General features: G+C 33.8%; 1 protein-coding gene across 1 annotated transcript; it reads left to right on the forward strand.

Annotated features, from left to right (window-relative positions):
* Positions 1 to 271: 271 nt before the first annotated feature.
* LOC103074952 (NKG2-A/NKG2-B type II integral membrane protein) lies at positions 272 to 4,593 on the forward strand. Its single transcript, XM_007469344.1, has 6 exons — positions 272 to 458; positions 850 to 948; positions 1,432 to 1,485; positions 2,014 to 2,165; positions 4,051 to 4,151; positions 4,473 to 4,593. Exons 1-6 carry the CDS (start codon positions 272 to 274, stop codon positions 4,591 to 4,593), a joined length of 714 nt encoding a protein of 237 aa, XP_007469406.1.
* Positions 4,594 to 19,266: the final 14,673 nt, after the last annotated feature.

Consider the following 19,266-nt stretch of genomic DNA (forward strand, 5'->3'; position numbering starts at 1 on the left):
ACTTCTTTATTCCTCCCTAATTTATTACTTTTCATTGTTTCAACCAAAAATATATTGTCAAATGTAGAATAACTTTAAAAAAAAGTATTCTACCATGCGACACTTGTTTAAAGCTCTCAGGAATTTAGAACCAGGCCTTAAGATTGTTCTACTGCGAAATGAGCACTAAACTCTACCCCGCCCATTATACTGTACTAGGGATCTCATCTTACATATACCATTCATTCCTAAGTACACTTAGAGCACTGTCTGACATAATTCAGCTGCAGAGATGAATAACCAAGGGGTAACCTATGCAGAACTGAAGGTAGCCAAGAACTCAAAGAGGCAGCAAATAAAACCTAAGGGCACTAAAAGTTCCATTTCAGTAACTGAGCAGGAAATAACCTATGCAGAATTAAATCTTCAAAATGCTTCTCAGAATCTTCGAGGGAATGACAAGAACTACCACTGCAAAGGTAAGCCATTTAATAGTCACATGATGGAACTGTTCTAGGATATGCAGTTGGAGTACAGAGGTTGGAGAAAGAGTAGGGGATAAGTTCACATATTTTTCATTTTGAGGAACAGAACTTAAAGTTGGATATGGTATTCTAATGTGAAATTGGAGGACTACTTTTATTCTGGCATTGCTGTAATTTGTAGTCTTTGATCAACAACTCATGAAGCATTATATATGCTGAAAATGCAATGGTTTATTCTGAGAGAAAGATTATAGTGGTAGAAATGGGCTTGGGGTCCAAGTTTATATATATAACTCCCTGTTTATGTGGGTTCTCTTGTTTGTAAACTTTCTAAACAACTGTCACCATCACTCTTTTCTCAGTGTTTCCTTTTCTTTCCCTGCAGATTTACCATCACCTCCAGAGAAGCTCATTGCTGGGGTTCTGGGAATTATCTGCCTTGTTTTGATGTCCAGTGTGGTAACAATGATAGTTTTTACTCCCTGTAAGTAGATTTTTGAAAAATTGTAAGGGAACTTTACACTTCAATGATGGTCAGTGCCTCTAAACACTTCATAATATTATGGAATGGGCATCTCATTAAAATGTATGCATTTAGACTAAATGTGGAATGGTTATTCTGAATTTGTCAAAAGTATACAACACAATAATTACAGAGAGTATGTATGTGTATATTCTGATTTCATAACTCAAAAGCATGCTTTAGGAGATTGAAAGATCTTATTGAGAAATACAAATAAATTCTTGAGATTGGTTAAAACAAACACTATAAGAGACGGTGATCTGTTCCTTTAGGCTTTTAAAATATTTTTTCAACCAAATCTTCATTACTTAATTTTTCTTGGTAAAATCAATTTTATTCCAGATTATTCTAATCCTAAGCAATAAACCAAATTTCAACTCAGCAACTACAATCATTATGATTTATTTAGATCAATATTAACTTTTATAATGATTAATTTTGTAGCTACTGCAATACGGGAGCAGAATAACTCCTCTCCGATAAAAAGGCTCCAGAAAGGTACATAATGATTTTCAAAGTTCTGATATAAATACAGTTTGTATTTTGTCTCTATCTTAGGCTAGTTAAAATGAGAATAGATTTTGGGGTTGAACATAAATTACAAAATCGGGCAACAAATATTCATAAATAATGATTATAGGAGAGTGTTTCTCCCTATGCAACAATATGATCACCATACCCACTGTTGCCACTGGCTCAAATTTCCTCCCTCTGTAATATGATAAGAGACAAATAATTTTGCTATTCTAAAACAGAGGTTTCATTTCTTGATTTTCAGGACATGTAAAGAGTGGCTATTTCTGTGTGTTTGCTTTATATGGAGACATAAATTGGGGGGTGAGAGATTGACACTTCTGTGAATGTATGAGTGTGGTTTGTTTTATATGCACCAGCCTTGAGGGTGCATAGATGTGTTTTATATATATATACACACATATATATTTATACCTATGCATATATGTAAGTTAGTTTTCATTTTTTAAAATTCAAATTGTTTTTAGATAATAATTCACAATCTTTCTTCAGAATGTCATTCTGGTCATTGTCCAAAAGAGTGGTTTACATATTCCAACAATTGCTATTATATTCATTTTGAAAAAAAAACATGGAATGAGAGTGTGACGGCCTGTGCTACTAAGAATTCTACTCTGCTTTATATAGATAATGAAGAAGAAATGGTAAGATACTAAATGTTGCAAACACTTTGTTAAAGGCTTGATTCAGTCAATATTATATTTGCTAGGATTCACTTGTGGTTTTGTACATATTTGCAGTTTGTTTAAGGCCTATTAATGTTCCAGTAAACAACAGAATACAACTTTTTGATATTCTATTTATATTTTTATACCATTAATACACGTTTGATAATTTCCAGTTCTTGCTTTTCATAAAAATACATGTTTTTACAAATGCTATTATTTTCTAAAATAAACTGTGCTATTTACTTTTACAATATATAAAGGAAAATAAACATATCATGATTTTGCATATTGATCACAAAATGTATAGAACCATGTAATTGCATATCAGATCATGGAATAGAAGTTTCCACTTCACAGCAGCCCCACTCCTCTGTATTCTCTCATCACTTCTCCACCCTCCTTGTATACCCACTGTCCTGACTTTTGATATTATAGAATCTCTTTGCTTGTTTTATTTTTTTTTTGGTACACGGGCCTCTCACTGTTGTGGCCTTTCCCGTTGCGGAGCACAGGCTCCAGACACGCAGGCTCAGCGGCCATGGCTCACGGGCCCAGCCGCTCCGCGGCATGTGGGATCTTCCCGGACCGGGGCACGAACCCGCGTCCCCTGCATCGGCAGGCGGACTCTCAACCACTGTGCCACCAGGGAAGCCCCTCTTTGCTTGTTTTTGAACTTCATATACATGGAATCATAGAGTGTGCATTTTTCTTCCTGTCTCCTCTCACCCCCATATGCTATTTTTGCAATTCATCCATATTATTGCATTTGTGTGTAGTTTGTAAATTTCCACTGCTCATTATGTAAATATAACATTTAAAATCCAATCTATCCAATGTCTCTGGGTACAGATGGAGTCTTATGCCCTCAGATATAAAGAGGCTTCCTGGGTTCAGTACTTATAGTCATGGGATCCCCTTTGCTGGTCCCACCTCCACCCCTACCCCCCAACTCTTGTAACTCTTGGAGGGGGGGAGGAGAAGCACTTACTGTGGCTGCTTCTTGTTAGCAGGTGTCCTGCTGGATCACCTTGTAAGGCTCACCTGGTGTTGCCCACAGGATTCCCCTCAACACCATGGAGGAATGGCTAGGCTGGGTGTTGGGAAGCAGCAGGCCTAGGTCACTTTCTTCGGTTGGGTGGTGGATATAAGATGCCCCTAATAGTTGTTCCTTAACCCCAGGTCACCTTTCTCTTTCCACCTTTCAGAGTTCTCCTTGACTTGTGTCTTTCATTAGTTCCAGTGTTTACAGTTGTACTTAGCAGGGCGCAGCTGAGAGAAATGAGTCTCTGACTCCTTGTCTGGTCCCTTGGATTCCAGCAATACAGAAACAGAGTGATTGGGGGTTGATCTAGTCAAAGAACGGTGTGAGCCCCAGGAAACCAAATCTTTGGCTTTCGTGTCACTTATTTTCTCAATTTCATTCCCTTAATTTCCTTCTAAAACTGAAACTCTGAGAAACATAGAGGAGAAATCCATTGATACAGTCACAGTATCTTGAGAAATGGATGTCACAGAATCTAAAAGCTTATTTAAAGCCTTGCTATGTTAGTTTTGACAACATGGGTAACAATTGAATTACATGAATCAGAATTTTCCTTATTAACCTAAGAAAAACAGTGAAACTGCTAAGCATAACTGTTTGAGTTAATTTTACATCGGAAGTACAGACCTTGGTTAATGTTTTTGGCAATATTAAAACTTTCAACTTTAATATATTTTTAGTGTTAGATGAGACCCTTAACACTCTTATTTTGTTCAGAAAACTAAGGATCCTATGAAAGAACACACTACTTGGCTTTGAAAAATTCATAAAAATCTTTCATAATGACTATTTAAGTGAAAATTCTTTATTTTTGGCTAGAAATTCCTGATGTCCCTATCAATTATGTCATGGATTTCAGTCTTTCGTAAAGGCCGTGATCATCCATGGATGTGGCTAAATGGTTCAACTTACAAACTACGGTAAGTTTTTAAAAATAATACTGTATAGAGGAGGAAAAGATTAAAAATAAAAATTTAAAGAATAATATTAAAACATTTGTTTTAGTTGAATTATAGAAAGATGAAGGAAGATGTTGAAAGTTAATAAAATGTTGATATAATGATTAAAGAATGGGCTACTCAGTAGCCCATTTCCCTAATAACAAGATCTTACTAAAATTATATTAAAATATCATTACCCATTTTCAAAATATCTTTTATTACAGTGACATGGAAAATGTGATTGTTTCATGAGTTGTCCTCATATGATATAACAGAATTGTGCATTTTTTTCCATTACAGTATAACAGACTCATCACCTGATAAACGTAACTGTGCTCTGCTGTATTCAGATGGCATTAAATCAGACAATTGTGAGTTTCCACATACATATAATTGCAAGGATCACCTTGAGAAAACGTGAGTTTGGATGCTGTTGAGTAACTTTAACTTTTATGAAATGGAAATAATATTATGATTGTATAAATTTTAAAATGAATTATATTGAAATATAATATGCACACCAAAAAGTATAGATATCGTTACTTTTGTATCTGGCGTTTTTTACTCTATATTATTTTTATGGCCTTCAACCTTTGTAAAAGATTGCATGTTGTGTGAGTCCATTTATATGAAATATCAAGAAGAGGGAAACCTGTTCTAGAGGCAGAGAGTGGATTGTTGGTTACCAAGGGCTGAGCAGAGGTAGGATTGGAAAATGACTGCTAATGGTTATGATGTTTCTTCTGGGGGCGATGAAAACGTCTAGAGTTTGTTAGTGTTGATGGTTGTAAACTCTGTGAATATACTAAAGAAAAAAAATCACTGATTTATACACTTTAAGTGGATAAATTTTATGCCATGTAAATTACACCTCAATAAAGCTGTTTTAAAACAAAAATCCTGGAATTATGTTTGGGATTGCATTTAATCTTCAAAGTAATTTGTAAAGATAGTCATCTTTACAATATTTGCTCTTCCAGTCAATATCATGCTTTATCTCTCTATGAATTAGGTTTTCTTTAAATTCTCCCTATTATATTTTGTATTTTTCTATATTGAGTTCTTAAAGATACATTGGTATTTCACTCTCATGCTTTTGTAAATGACATCCTTATTTGAAAATTTTTAGTAAGCTTTGCTGCTGTAAACAGTAATACAATGAGGTTTACATATTGGTCTTATAGCCAATGATTTCTCTGACTTTATGTATTGATTCTGTCATTTCAAATATATAGTCTTCTGGATTTTTATATAACAACTATTGCATTTGTAAATAATCACACTTTATTTCTTCTTTTCAGATGCAATTTTTTTTCTTGACTTATTTTTATAGGCTAGGATTTTATTTCCAATGTTGAATAGCAGGTACAGTAAAGGTTCTATATGTATCCTTTTCTATTTTCGAGGAAAAGATTTCAATATTTCATCAATATGAGGTTCATCTTAAGGTTTTTTTCATCATAAGTTTCTCATATGAAAACAATTCCATAATATTCTCATTTTTCAAATTTTATAATCAATTGACGTTACATTTGTATTATTTTTCCATCAGTTGTAATGATAAATGTTTTCTCTGTATAATGGTTATGAAGTAAATTACCTTTATTTCTTTCATATGTTAAACCAGTCTTGCATTTTGAAGTAAAATCACAATGATCATGTGTTGTCCTTTTTTAAAAAATCAATGCATATATTATATCTAGGTCAAGCTAGATAAAGTTTTTCTTTATGTGTGTTCCCAAAGAAATTTGACTGAGTTTTCATTTACATTATGTACTTGACAAGTTGTTACCAAGGCTATTATTAGGAAGTATTTCCTTTTCTTTTACCTGGATCTTTGTGAAAGAGTTCTGCTACGTTTTCAAGTGTTATTATTCACTACCAATGCCATCTGAGCCTCTAGAACTTTTTTGTGGGAAGGTTTATATAACGAACTCAATTTCTTTACAATATGTGTTAGGTTTACTCAGCTTTATATTTTTTGTGATGCATTTTGGTAATTTTCTATTTAGGATTTTTCTATTTTTTATAGATACTAAAATGTTTTCATAATATTGCTTTTTTATCTGTAAAAACCACATGGTATCCCCATATTTATTATAGACATAAAAGACTTGTTTCTTCTCAAATTTTTTTTTTTTGGCCACACCGCATGGCTTGTGGGCTCTTAGTTCCCTGACCAAGGAATGAACCCGGGGCCTCGGCAGTGAGAGCGCGGTGTCTTAACCACTGAACCATCAGGGATTCCCTCTCCTCACCTTTCTTTCAGCAATCTTTTATCAATTTTATTAAATGTTTTCAATGAGAATACATTTGGCCTTGTTCCTCTTTATTGCAATTTTGTTCTTTGTCTTGATTTTGTACTATTTATTGTTTTCTTCCTTCTACTTCATTTGGTTTTAATTTCACCTAAATTTAGCTTTTCCATTTTTAGTTTCTTGTGATGCATGCTTGGATTTCTGCTTTGTTTTGTTTCATTTAGTTTGTAAGGTAAGCATTTAAGGCAATCAATACTTCACAAGACAGACATTTGGTTTTATATTTTCCTTGTAATTCTTATAAAAATTTTGAACGTTCATTGTGGTCATTTCTATGGTCCATCTGTTACTTAGACATTTATTACTGAATTTAACACTATATAAGATTTTCAAATTTTTGGTTATTGACTTCTGCATATAGTAAAGAGCATTCTATTTGGTTAGAGAACTTTCTGTGAAGCTAGAAATATTCCACATATTTGTTAAAAGTGGCTGGTGTGAAAGAGGAACCAATATTAAAATATTATTTTTTTAACTAATTAAAATTAAATTTGAATACCCACATTTCAAGTGCCCACTTGCCAAACTTGGCTAGCAGCTACTGCAGTGACACCACTTCTATATTTTTATATGAATATGCTTAGAAATATGATTTATAGTGTATTTTTTGAAAATTTCTATGTAAAAAAAATATGAATAGTCCATACTAGTATATAGTATGTGTTCTACATATATGTATTGATTAGTTGTCTAGTTTAAATCTTTCTTTAGCTTTACTGATATCTGCTTGTTTGTAAGCAGTGAGAGAGAATTGTTTAAATCTCTATTTGTAATAGTTCACTTTTTTAAAACTTATGTTGAACTTGTATTATTAAGTACATAAAAATTTTAAAAAAAACATTGCTAACAGTTTAGATACTCTATCTATCATTATGAAACATGCTTCATCATTTCCAATACGGTTCTTGCCTTCTATTATAACAGTATACTAACTATAGCAATTTTCTACTGGCTTGTGTTGCATGGTATATTTTTCATCTTTTTACTTTCCTCTTTCTTTAGGCTTTTGTTAAAGGAGTTTCTCATTAAGATAGTGACAGTTATTTTAAATATAAATATTCATAGAATTTAAATTGGAAGTTACTCTATATTTAACATAATTTTTAAATTATTATAAGATATATTTACATATATTATTTATATATAAGTATGTATAGTATGTATATATAATTAATTAAGTATAACATAGTTATCCTTAATCAGAGATGAATGTTACCATTTCTTTGAACTCCACTTCTTTTGTTGTTTTCTTTTTATCTTTCACAATAACTATTTTAACTATTTTAACTATCCTCTGTTGTCAGTTTAATGTTTTAAATATTATGTTATTAGTGCCCCACATTTTACAGCATAAATTCTTAACTCATTAAAGTCTAACAAATTAGTACCTTTACCCTTTCTCGAAAAGTGAAAAGACATAACTACCTTCTAACTTTATTTACTGCTTATGCCGTATTTGCTCCCTTGAATTCGAATACAAATATATATTTTAAAATTTGAAACTTTATTGTTAATATTTTATCGACTCAATATCCATTAAATATATCCACATAATTTTTTCAACTCTTCTTTCCCTTCTGCATATCCAGGTTTTCACCTAGAATCAGGGTTTCTTTTTTTATATATACATCTTTATTGGAGTATAATTGCTTCACCATGCTGTGTTAGTTTTGTTGTACAACAAAGCAAATCAGCCATATGCATACATATATCCCCATATCCCCTCCCTCTAGAGCCTCCCTCCCACCCTCCCTATCCCACCCCTCTAGGTGGTCGCAAAACACGGAGCTGATGTTCCTGTGTTACGCAGCTATTTCCCACTAGCTATTTTACATTTGGTAGTGTATATATGTCAATACTTCTCTCACTTTGCCCCAGCTTCCCCTCCCAACCCTGTGTCCTCAAGTCCATTCTCTAAGTCTGTGTCTTTATTCCTGGCCTGCTGCTAGGTTCATCAGTACCATTTTTTGTTTTTAAATTCCATATATATGTGTTAGCATATGGTATTTGTTTTTCTCTTTCTGACAGTTCATTCTGTATGACAGACTCTAGGTCCATCCACCACATATAAATAACTCAATTTCGTTTCTTTTTATGGCTGAGTAATATTCCATTGTATATGTATGCAACATCTTCTTTATCCATTCATCTGTCAATGGACACGTAGGTTGCTTCCATGTCCTGGCTATTGTAAATAGTGCTGCAATGAACATTGTGGTACATGTGTCTTTTGGAATTATGGTTTTCTCAGGGTATATGCCCAGTAGTGGGATTGCTGGGTCATATGGTAGTTCTATTTTTAGTATTTTTAAAAAATAAATTCATTTATTTATTTATTTTTGGCTGCTTTGGGTCTTCGTTGCTGCACGCGGGCTTTCTCTAGTTGCAGCAAGTGGAGGCTATTCTTTGTTGTGGTGCGCAGATTCTTCTCACTGCTGTGGCTTCTCTTATTGTGGAGCATGGGCTCTAGGCATGCAGGCTTCAGTTGTTGTGGCACGCAGGCTCAGTAGTTGTGGTTCATGGGCTCTAGAGCACAGGCTCAGTAGTTGTGGCGAGTGGGCTTAGTTGCTCCACGCCATGTGGGATCTTCCCGGACCAGGGCTTGAACCCGTGTCCCCTACATTGGCAGGAGGATTCTTAACCACTGTGCCACCAGGGAAGTCCTTATTTTTAGTTTTTTTAGGAACCTCCATACTGTTCTCCATACATTTGCTGTTTCTAGATTTCTTGATAATGGCCATTCTGACTGGTGTGAGGTGATATCTCATTGTAGTTTTGATTTGCATTTCTCTAATAATTAGTGATGTTGAGCATGTTTTCATGTGCCTCTTGGCCATCTGTATATCTTCTTTGGTGAAATTTCTATTTAGGTCTTCCACCCATTTTTAAATTGGGTTGTTTGTTTTTTTTGATATTGAGCTCCATGAGCTGTTTGTATATTTTGGAGATTAATCCTCTGTCCATTGTTTCATTTGCAAATATTTTCTCCCATTCTGTGGGTTGTCTTTTTGTCTTGTTTATGGTTTCCTTTGCTGTGCAAAAGCTCTTAAGTTTAGTTATGTCCCATTTGTTTATTTTTATTTTCATTACTCTAGGAGGTAGGTCAAAAAAGATCTTGCTGTGGTTTATGTCAAAGAGTGTTTTTCCTATGTTTTCCTCTAAGAGTTTTGTAGTGTCCGGTCTTACATTTAGGTCTTTAATCCATTTAGAGTTTATTTTTATGTATGGTGTTAGGTAGTGTTCTAATTTCATTCTTTTACATGTAGCTGTCCAGTTTTCCCAGCATCACTTATTGAAGAGGTTGTCTTTTCACCATTGTATGTTCTTGCCTCCTTTGTGGTAAATTAGGTGAGCATATGTGCGTGGGTTAATCTCTGGGCTTTCTATCCTGTACCATTGATTTTTATGTCTGTTTTTGTGCCAGTACCGTACTATCTTGGTTACTGTAGCTTTGTAGTATAGTTTGAAGTCAGGGAGCCTGATTCCTCCAGCTCTGTTTTTCTTTCTCAAGATTGTTTTGGCTATTTGGGATCTTCTGTGTTTCCATACAAGTTGTTAAAGCTTTTGTTCTAATTCTATGAAGAATGCCATTGGTAGTTTCAAAGGGATTGCATTGAATCTGTAGATTGCTTTGGGTAGTACAGTCATTTTCACAATATTGATTCTTCCAATCCAAAGCATGGCATATTTCTCCATCTGTTTATGTCATCTTTGATTTCTTTCATCAGTGTTTTATAGTTTTCTGAATACAAGTCTTTCACGTCCTTAGGTAGGTTTATTCCTTGGTATTTTATTCTTTTTGTTACGATGGTAAATGGGATTGTTTCCTTAATTTCTCTTTCTGATTTTTCTATGTTAGTGTATAGGAATGCCAGAGATTTCTGTGCATTAATTCTGTATCTTGAAAGCTTACCAAATTCATTGATTAGTTCTAGTAGTTTTCTGGTAGCATCTTTAGGATTCTCTATGTATAGTATCTTGTCATCTGCAAACAGTGACAGCTTTACTTCTTCTTTTCCGATTTGGATTCCTTTTATTTCTTTTTCTTCTCTGATTGCCATGGCTAGGACTTCCAAACTATGTTGAATAAGAGTGGCAAGAGTGGATATCCTTGTCTTGTTCCTGATCTTAGTGGAAATGCTTTCAGGTTTTCACCATTGAGTACAATGTTTCCTGTGGGTTTGTCATATATGGCTTTTATTATGTTGAGGTAGGTTCCCTCTATGTCCGTTTTCTGGAGAGTTTTTATCATAAATTGGGTGTTGAATTTTGTCAAAAGTTTTTTCTGCATCTATAGAGATGATCATCCCATATGGTTTTTATTCCTTAATTTGTTGATATGGTGTATCACATTGATTGATTTGCATATATTGAAGAATTCTTGCATTCCTGGGGTAAATCCCACTTGATCGTTGTGTATGATCCTTTTAATATGTTGTTGGATTCTGTTTGCTAGTATCTTGTTCAGGAGTTTTGCATCTATGTTCATCAGTGATATTGGTCTATAATTTGCTTTTTTTTTTTGATATCTTTTTCTGGTTTTGGTATCAGGGTGATGGTGGCTTCATAGAATGAATTTGGGAGTGTTCCTCCCTCTGCAATTTTTTGGAAGAGTTTGAGAAGGATCGGTGTTAGCCCTTCTTTAAATGTTTGATAGAATTCGCCTGTGAAGCCATCTGGTCCTGGACTTTTGTTTGTTGGAAGATTTTTAATTACAGTTTCAATTTCATTGCTTGTGATAGGTCTGTTTATATTTTCTTATTCTTCTTGGTGCCATCTTGGAAAATTGTACCTTTCCAAGAATTTGTCCATTTCTTCATGGTTGTCCATTTTATTGGCATATAGTCTCTTATAATCCTTTTTCTGCAATGTCATTTGTGATTTCTCCTTTTTCTTCTAGGTTTTCCCAATTTAATATTGTATAATTGTTCACTGAGCCTCCTATGATCCTTTACATCCTTTGTGTGATAACAGTTGAATTCACCTCTTTAATTTATAATTATATTTACTTGAGTCCTCTCTCTTTTTTCTTGTTTAGTCTTACAAATACACTGTCTATTTTGTTTATGTTTTTTAAAAAAAAGCTCTTAGTTTTATTAATCTTTTTTTATTGTTTTTTTACCTCTAGTTTATTTATCTCCCCTCTGATCTTGTTATTTCCTTCTTTCTATTAACTTTGGCCTTAGTTTGTTCTTCTTTTTGAGGTTCTGTGAAGTGGAAGTTCAGGTTGTTCATTTGATGTCTTTCTTTTTAATGTTGGCATTTCTTTCTATAAATTTCCCTCTTAAAACTGCTTTCTCTGCATCCCACAAAACTGATATGTTCTGTTCCATTTTCTGTTGTCTCAAGATATTTTTAAATTTCTCTTTTGATTTCATCTTTTATGCATTGTTCAGGGGCTTGTTGTTTAATCTCCACATAATTGTAAAATTTCCTGTTTTTTTCTTCTAATTGATTTCTAGTCATACCATTTTGGTCAGAAAAGATGCTTGGTATGATTCAATCTTCTTAAATTTACTATGACTTTTTTTGTGATCGGTATATAACCTGTCCTGGAGAATGGTCTATATATATTTGATAAGAATGTGTATTTTGCTTCTTTTGGCTGGGGTGTTCTATATATGTCTGTTATGTCCACTTGGGCTAGAATATATTTCAAGTTTAACATTTCCTTTGTTGATTTTCTGTCTAGATAATCTCTCATTTGATGAGAGTGGGTATTATAGTTCCATATTATTATTGTATTGTTGCCTATTTCTTCCATCACATTTGTTAGTATTTGTTGAAGTATTTGTTGAAGTAGTATTTGTTGAAGTATTTGTTGAAGTAGTATTTGTTGAAGTTGAATGTATATTTGCATTGTTATATCTTCTTGATGAATAACTTTTATCATTATATGCAATGACTTTCTTTAGCTCTTGTTACCATTTTTGTTTAAATTCTATTTCGTTTGTTATAAGTATCACCACCCCTTCTTTATTTTGGTTTCCAGTTCTGTGGAATATCGTTTTTCATCCCTTCACTTTTAGCCTAAGTGAATCCTCAAAGCTGAAGTGAGTCCCTATACGTATATATGTAGTTGGGTCTCAGTTTTCTTATGCATCCAGTCACTCTATGCCTTTTGGTTGGAGAATTCAATCCATTTACATTTAAGGTAATTATTAACAGGTAAGCACTTACTTAAGCCATTTTATTGTTTTCTGGATGTTTTGTAGGTTCCTTGTTCTTTTCTCTTTCTCTTGCTGCATCTGTTTGTGAATTGATAATTTCCCATAGTGGTATGCTTTGATTCTCTTCTCTTTATTTTTTGTGAATCTATCACAGGTTTTCACTTTGTGGTTACCATCAGGCTTAAATAATACATGCTATAGATATAACAATCTATTTTATGCTGATAACAACTTCAGTTGCAAACCAAACCTTACCTTTTTACTCACTCTTTTTATGTTTTTCATATCACAATTTACCTTTTTTTATGTTGTGTGTTTAAAAACAAATTATTTTTGCTATAGTTATTTCTAATATTCTTTTCCTTTAACCTTTATACTATTTCAGTATTAGAGTATTCTGGATTTGACCTTGACCAATGTCCTGTATATTTTCTATGTTCTCATGTTACTAATTAGCATCCTTTCATTTCAGGTTAAAGAACCCCTTTCAGCATTTCTCATAAGACAGGTGTAGTGATGATGAATTCCCTCAGCTTTTGTTTGTTTTTTTGAGAAGATCTTTATCTTTCAGTTCTGAAGGACAACTTTGCCAGGTTGAATATTCTTGCTTGGCAGTTTTTTTCCCCGGCACTATCCCACTCTCTCCTGGTTTGTAAGGTTTTGCTTGGAAATCTCATAGCCCTCTAGGAGTTCCCCTGTAAGTTACTATCTTCTTTTTCTCCCACTGGTTTTAAGACTATCTCTGTCCTTGATTTTTTTTTACAGTTTTATTATAATGTGTCTTGGAGAGAATCTCTTTAAGTTGATTTTGATTGGTGACTCATGAGCTTCATAAATGTGGATATCAAAATCTCTCAGCAGATTTGGGAAGTTCTCAACCATTATTTTTTCAAAATAACTTTCCACCCCCTTGTCCCTCTCTTCTCCTGGAACTCCAGTAGTCTGCAAGTTGGTTCTTTTGATGATATGCCATATATCATATAGGCTTTATTCACTTTTTCAGTTGGTCTTTCTTTGTTCTCCTCTGACTGGATAATTTCAAAGGTCTTGTCTTCTAGTTTACAGATTCTTTCTTCTGCTTGATCCATTTGGTGTTGATGCTTCCATTATATTTTCATTTCATTTATTGTATTCTTCAATTCTGTTTAGTTCTTTTTACGATTTGTATCACTTTGCTAACCTTATCATTTTTCATATATTGTTTTCCTTACAGTGTTGAATTATTTTTCTTTTTTTCTTGTAGCTCATTGAGCTTCCCTGAAACAGCTATTTTGAATTCTTTATTGGTTAATTCATAGATTTCCATGTCTTTGGGGTTGGTTGCTGGAAAATTACTGTGATCCTTTGGTGGTGACATTTTTCATGCTTCTTGAAGTTTTGTATTGCTGTCTTTGTAGTTGAAGTAGCAGCCACCTTCTCCCATTTACTCACTGACCTCAGGAGAGAATTACCTTCCATCAAAACTGCTAGTGATTCTGAGGCTTTCTAGGACCTTTTATGGATACACCTGCTCCACACTTTGTGCTCCCTCTTGTGGCAAAAGTTTTAAGTTTGTATACCTTATCTTAATTTTGCAATGAACCAGTCTGGGTGCTGAAAGCCTTTCTTTTGTTTTCACAAAATGATGTTAAAGTTCATGTTTGTGGTCTCTTGTTGGCCTTCAGATTCAGACTAGGTTTCTGCATATGCTCACTAGCCATCTGCCAAAGCTCACTCTCTATGCTACAGTTGGGAGTGCCCACAGGGAGGCAACTACAGGGTGTGGGTGTTTTGAGGTGAGGTGAGCTTATTACTGAGGGTGCCTGTGGGCCACTTGGGCGGATCCAAGTGGCTCATAGGCAGGTTTCCTGATGGAGTCAGTGACACAGTTAGTAGGATGTGCATCCTTTTAATGCCCTTTTACAGTCCTATTTGCTGCTATCTTAGACTCTTCTCAGCCCCCAAGTTATACATATGATTCAGTACCCTGGGTGAGGCATGAGAAAAATCAGCCTCTTTGGCAGCATCCCATATAGCTGAGAAGGCTGGGTGCTCACTCACACTCTCTTACTTTTCCTAGTGGAAAAAATCATGGGCCAAGAAGGTCTCTCTTAGCCCTAAAACTGTGTTTCCATGGAGGAAGGGTAATGTAGGTAAAGTCAGGTTGCCCCTCTTATCTTCTGTAATGCATCCAATCTCATATTCTTTGCTCCAGTGGTGTGGTGGAACTTCTTCTCTGGAAGCCTGGACCTCCACAAGGGTTCTTTTGTCTGTGAGTGATTGTCTAAGACATTGTTTTCCAGAGGTTCCCTGAAAGGAGGAACAGGAGCTGGTTCACAGGCAACTGCAGGGTCCACAGATGGGACTGAGTTCTGTATCACTCAATTTCAAATCATATAAAGTGGAAAACACCAAGAATAGTCAAGACAATGTGGGTGAAGAGCATGAAGAATATATTTCGTCATTAGTCCAAGGAACCGAACCAAATTCTGGAAAAAAAAAAATGTCTATGAATATATTGAACAATAAATATGTGGTTGCAGAGGTAATATTACAGATCCTAAGAAAAGAATAGATTATTCAACAAAGGTGATGGAAAAAATCATTTCCCTGTAGAAAAGTATTGAATATCAGAGATCTAATTATGAAAGAAGTCCTCACAAGTTTAACATAAAATATAGTTGAAAACTTCAAAACCTTTGGTGAAGGATACACTTCTCAATCAAATTTCCAAAAATCCAAATCATAAATGCAAACGATGCTATAAAGTAATAATTAAATAAGTAAAGTTATTATCTGGACAGTAAAATATATTATTAAGATTGGAAAGATACACCCAGACTAGCACAAATTATACAATCAGTGAGTGGTTTGCTGGATCGGGCTCATAGCTAATCAAAAGAGATTATTGTCAAAATTTCAGGAATTTTGAAAACAAGCTGTTAAACACAATCATTACTAAAATTCAATTATATAAATGTAAATATTGTAAATCATACTAACAATAAAAGTAATAAATACTCAAAACTCATTTTTAGTTATTTTGCTAAATTTACTATACTTATGAAGTTATTTGCATCTATCATATCTGGTTGTTGAAATACTGTACAATGTTGTACTACTATAAATCTCTTCCCTTCTCAATTCTGCATTCAGTGGTATCAAGTTAGTAGCTTTAAATTTGATTATGGTCAGAGTACTTACACAAATAAAATTGGCAAACTCTACCAATGAGATCTTCCCCACCACCATAGAGTGGGTTATTAAACATTTACTAATTTACACTGGGTGCACTTAACAATAGATTTCTATCTAGAATATACAAAGAACTTATGTAAGTCCATAAAAAGGCAACCAATTCAACATAAAATAGGAAAATATGTGAAAAGACAATTCACAGAGAATTAGACCTGAATATTCCTTAAAGATACTATTATAAAAGTTAAATATATGTAATTATCATGGAAAGGCAAACCAAGACATCCTAACAAAATTTTGTATTCACGATATTAGAAATAGTAAAAGATTGTAGATTCCAAATCATGGATATGGTGTAAAAAAATGGAAGTGCTCATGTACTTCTGCTTGGGGTGAAAGTAATAAGTTTTGAAAAGCAATTTGTCAATATTTGTGAAGTTTTGAATATACTTATACTAGTATCCCAAAACTGATAAGTACATAGTCTAGAAGAAACACTCCTGTAAATATGGTTAAGGAAAGATATTGAAGAACATTCAAGACAGAATTTTGAGTGATAATAAAAAGGAAAAAAAGGAAGAATCTGAATATCCTTAGAAAAGAAAATAGGTGAAAATATTGTACTATATTCATAGAATAGACTATATTTTATGAAGAAAGTGAATAAAAAAGCACAATATTGAGTATATCAATATTAAGGGATGTCAAAAATATAAATTTGAGCCAATATAAATAATTCTAAAAGTACACATTATACATTGTTTATGTCCTTTTTAAAAATACATGCAAGACATAGCCGTATGTATTAGATATAAATAAATAGGTAATAGGGATCCTCTAAAGGGAAAAGAGGGAATTAAATTATGAATGAGCAGATAAAAACTTTACATCTATTCATAATATATTTCCTAAGCTTGATAGTGGGTACATTAGTGTTTGTCATATTATTCTTTAAGCAAAAATTATTATCAATAAGGCAATTTAGAAATGTTTCAGAATATTTGTAAACTTAACTTAGAGCAACAGAAGACTTTGTAGGCAACCCAGTACACCCCCAATCAATAAATAAAAGACTAGAAATATTTATCTACATAACATGACAATTATGTCAAATAACTAATGGAAAATATATAAAACTCATAACTAATGTTTGATGAGCACTTACTATGTACCATACATTATTTTATGTGCTAAATATGCATCAGTGAAGAAGACAAACTTCCTGTCCTTTCATAGTTTATATTCTGGTGAGGAAGAAATATAAAAAGCAAAATAAACAGGTTAGAATAAATGATACAAGTAAAAATAAGTTACATTAAGAAATAAAACATATTAATAGTGTGTTCAGGAAAAGAAACTCTAGAAGATAACATTTGACAGAATTTAAATGAAACAATGAACTTATTTGGGCAAATAAAATTCTTATCTATCGGAGCAGAAAGGCCAAAGAAATAAATGGTGTTGGTGAGGAACAATAAAAAGAACAATGAGTCTAAAGAGAGAGAAAGGAGATGAAGAATAGGTCAAGAGAGAAGAAAAGTTGATACAGACCTAGTGCTTGACCACTTCTGAGTGTTAAAAAAACGGAAATGAGGTACACGTTTTTGAAAGTACTTTTTAGATGGTTTTCATTCTTTTGACTGCATCACTCCACTGACCCTGAAAATGTGAGTCATTGCTCTTAAAGATACAAGCATATATGTCTTTAATAATCTAAAACAACATCTAATTACAAGGAAATATTTGGCTTTCTGTTTGTAATCACATCGGGAACCACCACTCAAACCCTATTTTAGTGTAATAATGATTATTCATGTTAACCTTGAGAACACATCACTTTTGAAAATTTCTTTTTTAACTTGTCTTCTTGACATTTCTTATTAAGAGAAAATTCTGTAAACTACAGAGTATATTTTAAACAAACTGTCTAACATTAAAGATATTTAGAAAGTAAAATTTCGTGTTTCGAATCATAAAACTAAGGCCCATGAGGTCCATTTGTATTTTAAAATAGAAATGGGTTAAAAATTCCAACTGGCTTTACACCTTATTATGTCTATATATTAGGTCATCATCCCCTTCCCTAAACTGCTTACTCTAGTATCCTCTATATTAATGGTACCATCATTATTTCATTCAGTAAAAAATAAAAACGTATGCATCTTTCTTATCCTTTCCCTCTCCCCACTCTTTTTTTCGGTACGCGGGCCTCTCCAGGTGTGGGGCACAGGCTCCGGACGCACAGGCTCAGCGGCCATGGCTCACGGGCCCAGCCGCTCCATGGCATGTGGGATCCTCCCGGACCGGGGCACGAACCCGTGTCCCCTGCATCGGCAGGCGGACTCTCAACCACTGCACCACCAAGGAAGCCCCCTCTCCCCACTCTTGTCTTCACCTACTGTCAGATCTAATGTCATCAACTATGTCAGTAACCTCCCAATTATTGTCATCTTCACAGTTCCTAACAACACAGTTTTGGATAAAAACACTATTTACTTCTACTGTCCCTAACTATTTTTCTTATTTGTTCTTCATCCCCATCTGTATCAAATCTATTGTCCTCTGAACAGGTCAAATTGTCTACCCACAGTATGGAAATCTGACCTTGTCAATCCTTTCTTAAAACTCCTCAAAGGGCTTTTACTGACTATATGGTACTATTCAAGGTTAGATTATGAATCTTTCTTCTTCTCACTCACACACACCCACTTCTTGTCCTTCTAGACTGTTCCAGGTTCCATCCATCTCCGGATACTCATAACCCCACCTAATAAACCAACAGTACTGAGTGTGTATTGCTCTCTTTATTCATTTTACTGTCTCTTTCTTCTGAGTCTTTGTCATTTCCATCTTCAATTCTTGGTATGTGTTAACCCCGTTCAACTTGATATCTAACATATTTTTTAAAAAAACACTCCCTCTAAATCACCTAATCCAGGACATCTTCCCTAACACCATTTCCTCATAGTTGATACTGGTAATCCATTGCAAAACTGTTATGTATAATCCTGTCTTCTCTACTACCCAGTAATTGTGTCTACCATTGCAAATTACGTATTAATTTAAAACCATATGCTTATGTCTATGCCTTTAATAGTTGTGGACAATTCGATGATAGGGATTGTGCTATATACTTTATTAAACTATGTATATCCATTGCCAAACAATATGCTTGACACACAGAAATCCTTAACAGATACTAGCTCAAACAATAAACAGGAAACAGCCTTCATGAAAATACAGCAGTTTCCTATTTCTATGTTTATTTATATATTCTGTTGTGCTTTGATGTTGTTAATTCTGTGTAAAATAATGGAGAAAAAAATTAATGCAGTATAAAAAGGCTCCAGGAGATGGGCTAACACCACAGAAGGAACATTGTAAGCTTTTAGTAGTTATTTTCAAACTCTCCAAGAGGATAATGTGAGA

Source organism: Lipotes vexillifer, unplaced genomic scaffold (genome assembly GCF_000442215.2).
Source record: "Lipotes vexillifer unplaced genomic scaffold, Lipotes_vexillifer_v1.1 scaffold395, whole genome shotgun sequence".
Classification (NCBI taxonomy): domain Eukaryota; kingdom Metazoa; phylum Chordata; class Mammalia; order Artiodactyla; family Lipotidae; genus Lipotes; species Lipotes vexillifer.